Raw genomic sequence first — 9,191 nt, 5'->3', positions numbered from 1 at the left:
ACTCACATACAAAATAAATCAAGAAATGCTTACCTAGTGAGCACTTTACAGACAAAGCCATCCCACCAGCACCTAGACTTCACTTTTACTCACATCTCAGTCACCCCATGTAAGAAAGTGGGGTCTCTTCCATTGTTACACTTAAGTTCTTAACTAGAATACTAAAGTCCTTTTTAAGCAGATTCCTGGGGCTCAGAGGCTAAGAGCACTGTTGCAGAGGATTCAGTTTTAATTCCTAGTACCCAACATGCCAGCTCACAACTGCCTATAACTCCAGCCCCAGAAGACCAGACACTGTCCTCTGATCTCTGTGGGTACTAGGTGTACACATTAAAAACAAATCAATAAAAAATAATTAAGATCCTTTGGGAGCCTGGTTATACTTGTTATAGCTTTTCCTTTACTGGTTGCAAACTACATGTGAAGAGGCTTGCCATCTCTCCCACTGTCTCCTGGCTTGTTCAGGATCCATGCAGAAAGGGGACTGTAGATTTAGCCTAAAGCTCACCCATGGGGAAAGCTTCCGTGAGCCTGGTAAGCAGCAGCTTTCAATGAGTCATGAGATCCTAGTCCCTCCCCATCTGCCACCAACCAACACTTCTCGGGCATGCCAGGACCCCCCCTCCCCTGGAGCACACACACACCCAGGTCTTTGCCCTGGGTCCAGAGTCTGTGTCCTACCTACATATGGCACTGAGAATACCTGGCAGCCCTATGCAAGAGACATCCCTTGGTTTCCAGGCACTGAAGACCACAACCTCTAATCCCCGGCAGTTCCTGAGATCCTAAGAAAAGCAGGTGGCCTGGCGAGAGGTATCCTACACCAGGTTTTGTGGTTTGCATGTGGCTGGCTGCCTAAGAGAAACAGGTAGGTAATTTGTTGGAGGCCAGAGACTTAAAGCAACATTTTTGCTTTTAGTGTAGACAGCACTGGGGATCTGGAGTCAGACAGTCTTGGGAAGAGATTCTGCAGAAGAGAAAGAAGAGTGGCCCTGTGGCTCAGAGCTGACTTTTAACTCCTCCCACATTCAGGGGACCATGACAGCTACTCTAACGCTAGAAACCATGGCCGGTGGAGAAGAGTATGGGCCGAGGAACTGTGCGGTGTGTGGAGACCGAGCCACGGGCTACCATTTCCATGCCCTGACTTGTGAGGGCTGTAAGGGCTTCTTCAGGTGAGTGCTTTCTCCCCAGCAGAAAGAACCCCATGTTCCTATCAAGAACACTTTTAAACACTGGCATATTCCCAAGTTTCTTCAGTTATGATACTCTTGCGGCTAAGCTGAGGTACCCTGTGTCTGGCACCCTCAGTCTTGCTGACCACAGCACGGTCTGAACCTGGTGACAGAATCACAAAGCAGGCTCATCATCTGTCCTAGAGACACAGCCTAGTAATCAAGAGCCCTTGTTGAACACACACTGTCTGCAAGGTGCCAAGTTAGTCGTACACAAGGGTTCCCTCCTGAGTGACCTTGGGTTCTCATGAAAATGCTCCAATTGCCCCTGAAGACCTCTGGGCACACCTCAGATTATCCTGTTGTTAAATCAGTCAGTCTTTCAGGCCATGTCCTTACAGGGTTCTCTGGTACCCACCTGCATGTTCTCTGCCATCTAATACCATGTACTGTCTGTCTCACAGACGAACAGTCAGCAAAACCGTTGGTCCCATCTGTCCGTTTGCTGGAAGGTGTGAGGTCAGCAAGGCCCAGAGACGCCACTGTCCGGCCTGCAGGTTGCAGAAGTGTCTGAATGTTGGCATGAGGAAAGACAGTGAGTTGGCCCCTATCATTCCAGGAGTCCACGGACTCTACATCTCTGCTTTTGCTCATGTCCATGTAGCAGGCAGAGTAAGCTTTTCGAAACTAATCAGATTATGCCTGTTTTCAAAATTTCTAATCTCTTGTCTTAAAAACACTAATTTTTAATGTGTATGTTTGCCTGTATATATGTCTAAGTACCATGTGTGTGCCTGGGGCCCACAAAGGTTAGAAAAGAGTGTTGGATCACCAGGAACTGGAGTTACAGATGGTTGTGAGTTGGCATGTGGATGTTGTGAATTGAACCCAGGTTCTTTGCAAGATCAACAAGTGCTTTTAACTCATCCCTCCAGTCTCTCCCCCATTCCTATCCCTTTTAAGGTACATGCTTTTATGCATATCCCCTTTCAGATTTTGTCTCTTAACCCCCTTCAGTACATTCCAGTACATACTGGCTTAGTGCTCTCCTTGAGCATGTATGTCAAGCATACTCTTCCCCAAGGCTTTCCCATTTTCCCTTGCCTGAAATGCCCTTCCCTTAGATATTCATACGGCCTGCTTCTTCTCTTCTATCTCTTAAGTACATACTACCTGTCACCTCATAGGAACTTCTTATTTATTGTGCTTCCTCTGTGACAGAAAAGCTGTGCTATACTTCCAACAGTGAGGCTGGTCTCCCACAACTTAAGTTGTCCAAGTCAGCTAGGAAATGGAATCCTACTTCTAAATCAAGCCCGTCTGTCACTCAGACTCTTGCTTTTCCCTGTCATTCTGCTTTTCAACATGGAGCAGTAGACGCCAAGTGACCAACCACTGTCACTTACTGTATGACTATGGAAGTGTTGCCGGAGTCTGTTTCTGAAAAACACGAGGCTTGAGTTAGAGTTACTACACCCACTGACATCTGGCCTCAGAACCTTTGAAATTACAATTTATGCAGATACAAGGTGATGTTTCCAATATTAAGACCCCTCTTCAATGTTTCCAAGGAGCTAAGTATCTTATGGCCTTCCCACTTATTCTCCACCCTTCCCTTCTTTCCCATGGTGCACTGTTTTCTGCTGAAGTGTATCACACATAAATATGAGGTCGACAGAAGTGTGCAGGGATTTCCCAAGTGTGCAGGGATGCCCCAAGTGTGCAGGGATTCCCCAAGTGTGCAGGGATTCCCCCTGCCACCTGGAGACACTGTGAAATCCAAAGAAGCCTCAGAAACTCTTTCTTCCTTAGTTGGTCCTTCCTCACATGGAGAGATTGAGTAGCCCCAACTCAGGACTGGCAGAAAGATGCTCTCTGCTGGTCTCAACAGCTTTGTCGTCTCTCTTGCCTGGCACAGTGATACTGTCAGCAGAGGCCCTGGCATTGCGACGAGCCAGACAGGCACAGCGGCGGGCACAGAAAGCATCTTTGCAACTGAATCAGCAGCAGAAAGAGCTGGTCCAGATCCTCCTGGGGGCCCACACTCGCCATGTGGGCCACATGTTTGACCAGTTTGTGCAGTTCAGGGTGAGAACTTACCAGGATTTGGCCTGGGTACCTGATGAGGTGGCCCAAGGAAGAAGGCTATGGTGCCATGCCCTGATGGAGAACAGGTCTCTAGAATCCCAGACTGGGCAGGTTCCTCCGCAAAAACCCCTTCTTAGATAAGCCTGGTGAGGCCTGAAGGACAGCCAACGCTGGGGCCTCTCACTAATGCTCTGAACCCTACAGCCTCCGGCTTACCTGTTCATCCATCACCGGCCTTTCCAGCCTCTGGCCCCCGTGTTGCCTCTGCTCACACACTTTGCAGATATCAATACTTTCATGGTGCAGCAGATTATCAAGTTCACCAAGGATCTGCCCCTTTTCCGGTGAGTAACACATGGCAAGTGCTTCACAAATCATACCAGTCTCAGATTAAAGTGCACACATATCTTTTAGCCTTTCTGAGCTCTAGGGTCTTACATTTTCAGTGTTAAGAGTGCTCGTTGGGCCTTTTAAACGGATAGACCTAAGTCTAAAGTACCCTCGTTTTCTGCCCAACACAGGTCCCTAACCATGGAGGACCAGATCTCCCTTCTCAAAGGAGCAGCTGTGGAAATATTGCATATCTCACTCAACACTACATTCTGTCTTCAAACGCAGAATTTCCTCTGTGGGCCTCTTTGTTACAAGATGGAAGACGCAGTCCATGGTGAGACAGTGGTACAGTACAGGGTATATATCTTGGCAGTAAGAGGTGCGGAGCAATGGCCAGGAGGCTCCTCAGCCTACCATGTCTCACAGTAGGGTTCCAGTACGAGTTTCTGGAGTTGATCATGCACTTCCACAGAACCCTGAAAGGACTGCAGCTCCAGGAGCCCGAGTATGTGCTAATGGCTGCCATGGCCCTCTTCTCTCCTGGTGAGAATCATCCCGAAGCTGGGAAACTCGGGCCCCACCGCCTCTACCCAAACTGTCAGCTCCTTGAATCCATCCCTGACCATCTAGCTCTCAAGCCTAAGAGAGGGTCTATACCATCCCCAGCCCCACCCCTTACAATGTGAGGCTTCCCATCCATGCCCCCTACCGCCTTGTCCTTCCCAGTCTCCTATCTCAGACAGGCCTGGGGTTACCCAAAGAGAAGAGATTGATCAGCTGCAAGAAGAGATGGCGCTGATTCTGAACAACCACATTCTGGAACAGCAGTCAAGGCTCCAAAGTCGGTAGGTAGGAGGCTGTGGATTTGGAGGCTGCACTGAAGGAAGGGATCTGAGAAACACTGAGCTCCGGATGAATGCATTTTACTCTTGTTTCCTTTGGGAAACCAAGTACTTAGGAATCTAGACCTCCCCTTGGGCCGCCCCTTAACAACAGTCCCAGTGCCCAGACTGCTCCAACCCTGTTCGGAGCACTTTTCCAAGCTTTTGGCTTTTGTTGCTGTTGTCAGTCAGTAGATGCAAGTATGGCTCATGGCCTGTGTGTGGCAGCATTCCTGAGATTAGGGACATCTCTCACCTCACCTCTCCCATTTTTCCAAACTAAAGCCAAAATTTCAAATTTCAAAGTCTTGTTCTTTTTTTGGGGGGGGGGTACTCCTCTCCTTTGAATTAATTCCTTGAAGTTTTCAATCCCATTGAAATTTGGACCCTTCACACTTTGACGGACAAAGCCTGTCCCTAGTCCAACAGTCCAGACTCAGAAGTCTCTGCCTCTTTTGCTCTGCTTGCTCCCTAATCAATGTGTTTGCTAAGAGGGGGATGCTTTGTGCCGTAGGTTAACACACCCACCTTTAGAACTCCATCTAAGGAGGCTCCACCCCCAGATTCTATACAGTTGAAGTTCTGGCCAAGTATTTGCTTTACACTTGACCTCAAAGCCCTGGGTTCGGGAAAAACTAGACACAAAGGAGGAAAAGTGTTGATCGAAGCCCTTCTTGTTCAGACTTAGCCTCTCTGAGGGACAGTTCAGGGGATGAGAACCAGCACAGGACTCCCAGCTGCCTCGTTTGCCTGGTAACCCTGCTACTTCCTCCAAAGGTTTCTGTATGCAAAGCTGATGGGCCTGTTGGCTGAGCTGCGGAGTATAAACAACGCATACTCATATGAAATTCAGCGCATCCAGGGACTGTCTGCTATGATGCCGCTGCTTGGGGAGATTTGCAGCTGAGGCCCAGACCTGCATCCTTGCCCAGACCCCTTGGGATACATTGGATTGGAAAGGGTAAAGAACTGATACCCAAAAGGGGAACCAGCAGAAAGGAGCTCGGTTATGGCAATGAATCTCTGAACAGTAACTGTCTCTTTGTGTGGTCATCAGTGGGGGCATGGAGCGGGTAGGGGACAGAGAGGAGGGAGTTGGGTGACTATAGGGCCAAAGTTGTTCTCTGGAAACACAGAGGATGGGAAAGATGAAAGCCTCAGGGGTAAGAGGTGAATAAAGTCCCTTCTAGGAATGTGTGGGCCCATTCTTTGGTCTTTCCATGGCCAAAGATTCAGCTCTTTAATCCTACTTGCTCAAACCTGGGAGGCCAAGGACTGGAAAAACCAGGAGAAATGGGATAGGGGGCTTTTTTTCTGCTCCCTATTTTCATGCAGATTTCTCTGCTTTGAAGGAGGAGAAACTAATATCTTAATGGAACAAAAATAACGAAAAAAGTAGGGGGAGGGAAGCCAGACATATCCCTTAGTCCTTCTCCTTCCCCCCAGAGCCATAGAGCTTGTGGAAAATGACAATGGGGCCGATGGCAGTACTGGGAGCCTCATCCCACCACCTAACTGGAAAAATGATTCTGTGGCAGTTCCAGTTCTGAGGAGAACATTGTCCTGTTCCCCACTCTGCCCTTGGGACCTAGGAGTCACCCAGCAAGGCAGGCTCTGGAGACGGAACTAGTTAGTCTCTGGCCCTAGGGCATCAGACTCAAAGGTTCCAGCTGCTGTGGAGGCTGCTTCCAGGACAACCTCAGCCCACAGTGATGCTGAAGCCGCAATGGAATCTGTTTCGCCAGTGATTGAGGAAGGCTCCGAGAGCGAGGGTGACAGGCAGGGGACGCATCTTCTTCTCCAGCACAGCACCTACACACCAGTTACTATCCACCACGCCTGCCAGGGAAAAGTATATTGACCCAGTTGGTTAGCGGGACTTGGAGTATGGAGTCAACAGAAATTAAGGTAGGGCCTCCCTCCCTGCATAGCCCCAAATCCTTCACCACTTCTAAGTGTCTCAAAGCCCTCACCTCTAAACACCATGTCGGCCTGGGGCAGAGTCAGGTGGTAACCGAAGGAGAAGGTCGTATCTTGTAGCCTTGTATTTGCCTCAAACTCTACTCCAACCTGAACCTGAGAAGCAGGGACAAGAATGAGAGGAGGATCCGTCACCATAGATACCACAGGAGTGCTGACAGGGTATGGGAGAGCTGGAACGCATGCGTGAAAATGCAGACCAGATGAGGGTAGGGAGAATAATAGGCCAGAAGCCTGGGGAGACTCGAGGGGCAGAAGATTCTGACTGATTTACTAGGCTGGGGGCTGAGCTCAGTTGTCTTACCTGTTCATTTGCCTTGTGGTAGTAACTTGCATGGGCCCCACCTGACCCGACATTCAGTGTAGCTACCCAGTGGACAGCTGGGGGGTGGGGAAGAACGGAGGGAAAACACAGTCACTATCATAGACATAGGCAAGGAATCCCAGAAGAGCCCAGAATCGCTCCTCCTCACCACCATTCCCTTGGTCCCATACCTGAGTACTTCCCAGCCAGAGTCAAGATGGCCCCCTCTTCTCCTGGCCGCCGGTGATAAACCAGCTCTCCTCCTAGCACAAGCCGATGAGTGATGCTCTGCAGGAAGTGAGCAACCATGATCACTGTCAGGGAGAGAGGACACGGGAGTCAGGTTTATTTTCTTACCGCCTGTCAGCCCCACCTCAGCATAACCAGAAAGTTCCTTATCTAATCTCCACACTGCACTACACATAAAACAATACTGTTGACCTATTTCTTTCTTCCAAATGGACAGGCAAGAACTCTGCCTCAGTTCCCCACCTGATTCCCCAATCAGATCCGGATTTCCCAGGGTCAGAGTGGCTGTATAGTCGTCTCCCCGATATTCGCCATCAAACTGCCATGTCAGGAACTTGGCCTGCTGGGTCTGGGTGGGGAAGGTAAGAAATAAAATAGCCGTCTCTCTTTTTATGTTCAGTACTACCTCTGCTCCTCCTCCCCTTGCGTCCCCCAAGGCAGGATACCCATGGAAGAGAAAGAGAGGTGCCTCGGTGGATGGAGGCAGGAACTGTGGGTCACCTGGAAGACAGCCTTAGCCCGCAGCCGTTCTGCCAACAGAAGCAGGACCTGGGCGTTGAGACTGCCGCTGCTGTCCAAATCCCCCACCACAGTGGGGAACACCTGTTAAGGAGCAGAGACAGTAAGACTGAGAAGGGAAGGTAGCTTGAAACATGAACAAGAGATTTCAGCAACGTCTCACAGCGCCCCCTGGTGGACGCCAAAGACAAACTCGGACACCTTTGCACAGGGATAGCTTCCCGTTCAGAAGAGGAACCGAGAACATAGCTGCTGAACACACACACATTCTCAAGACCTATGTCCATGTGGGCTTTAGACAGTTGAGACAAATGGGGGGGAGCCCTCACCTCTGTGGGGCTCAGCTGCCAGTCCCCCGCATAGGCGGTATGGAGGTGGTACCCTGGCAAGCCCAGGGCACTCATGTGCACAGTATGAGCCACCTGAGGAAAGAGGAGACAATGGAGAACATAGCATTCTATTTCCCTTCAATCCAAGATCCCACCCTTGACCTTTTTTTTTTTATCCAGAGGGGGCTTTTTAAAACCTCAACTATTCCAACGTATGCAGAGGGTCACTGAATTTTAAGCAACAAGTCCCACATGTTGTCGCTAAAAGGCAAAGGGGATAAAAAGGGACCCCAGATCTTCCCTCATTGGTCCCACATAGCCTGGCTAAGACCGGACTAATAGGTGTGAAGAAGAGGATCCAGGGATAGACAGGGAGGAGTGTTAAGGAGGACCAGAGAAGTGGGAGCACCTGGAAATGGCTGCTCAGAACCTTGTTGACAACCAGCTTCACGCCTTCCATCTGTGCTGGGAATACATCTGAAGGAATCGAAGGGAAGGAACAAGCACAGATAAGGACCCCTAACCCCGGGGATAGACTCCCCTTTCAATCGCATATGAAGCACGGGAGGAAATGACCTCCTTTCAAATCCTGCAACAAAATGCTCTACTTTGAGCATCTGATCCTTCTTGACTGCTGGATGCTCCAGCTGTGATCTCCCCTTTCTGTTCACATCACTGGACATCAGCATTCAAGACCCTCCCCTTCTCTACTCCTTCATCCTGCGGTACCCAAATGCTGCGGTCTCACCTTTGCACAACCGGTGCAGCTCATCAAAGCTCCCGGGGTTGGGCAGCGGTTCCTCTCGACGGTGGCTCCGGCGGGGTAAAGTCCCCAGCGGTGCCAGGCCCAGGGTGTTCCCCATTTTAGTCCAGAGGACAGGGAGGGGTTGGGGTTAGCCTGGGGAAAAAATCTATTGCTCCCTCTATCCTCCACGGGCTCCACCCCCCATCATCAGGCTCCCCAGTTTCAGAAACTTCCATATGCTTCAATGCTAGACCTGCAATAAGAAACAGTAGCGGGAGAAAGTAGCGATGCGAAAGTTGAATCCCAGGCACACTCCCGCCCCATCGTTGATCCCTCACCCCCACCTGTCACCTCCGTCCACTCTCCCATTATCTAGTCTTAACTACGACCACAGACTTCAGCTGACTTCCTAGTTTCTCTGTTCTTCATCCCTACGTCCCAAGAGTCTGCCCGCAATGGAACACTAGCCCTTACCATCTCAGACCATCCCGCTGCCTCTTTCCCCTAGGCACACCCCGGTCATCTTGATGGGGGCAGCCATCTTGAGTAATGGCAGAACTGCAGCTTCAGCTTGTATTCCTAGCATGG

At 50.1% G+C, this 9,191-nt stretch overlaps 2 protein-coding genes across 3 annotated transcripts; one reads left to right on the top strand and one right to left on the bottom strand.

Annotated features, from left to right (window-relative positions):
- Nucleotides 1-1,038: 1,038 nt before the first annotated feature.
- NR1I3 (nuclear receptor subfamily 1 group I member 3) lies at nt 1,039-5,393 on the top strand (the record flags this gene model as incomplete). Of its 2 annotated transcripts, none has more annotated exons than XM_080924376.1 (8): nt 1,039-1,175; nt 1,640-1,770; nt 3,094-3,263; nt 3,468-3,607; nt 3,785-3,930; nt 4,026-4,139; nt 4,336-4,441; nt 5,255-5,393. In XM_080924376.1, the coding sequence occupies 8 exons, from the start codon at nt 1,039-1,041 to the stop codon at nt 5,382-5,384; spliced, it is 1,074 nt and encodes a 357-aa protein (XP_080780502.1). In that variant the 3' UTR covers nt 5,385-5,393. The 2 variants fall into 2 exon arrangements, with proteins under 2 accessions (XP_080780502.1, XP_080780501.1); XM_080924375.1 differs by having other exon boundaries at nt 4,023-4,139.
- Nucleotides 4,511-9,137, bottom strand: TOMM40L (translocase of outer mitochondrial membrane 40 like). The gene is made up of 10 exons (XM_080924396.1): nt 9,078-9,137; nt 8,607-8,856; nt 8,268-8,335; nt 7,859-7,951; nt 7,512-7,613; nt 7,254-7,359; nt 6,953-7,075; nt 6,762-6,838; nt 6,451-6,553; nt 4,511-6,316 (listed from the first exon to the last, which is right to left on the bottom strand). The coding sequence occupies exons 2-10, from the start codon at nt 8,719-8,721 to the stop codon at nt 6,177-6,179; spliced, it is 927 nt and encodes a 308-aa protein (XP_080780522.1). The 5' UTR covers nt 8,722-8,856; nt 9,078-9,137; the 3' UTR covers nt 4,511-6,176.
- Between the last annotated feature and the right edge of the window lie 54 nt (nt 9,138-9,191).

The sequence above is a fragment of the Micromys minutus genome (genome assembly GCF_963924665.1).
Source record: "Micromys minutus genome assembly, chromosome: 1".
In the NCBI taxonomy this organism is placed as follows: Eukaryota; Metazoa; Chordata; class Mammalia; order Rodentia; family Muridae; genus Micromys; species Micromys minutus.
The sequence above is the reverse complement of the archived record's forward strand: the minus strand, read 5'-3'. Positions and strand labels throughout refer to the sequence as shown.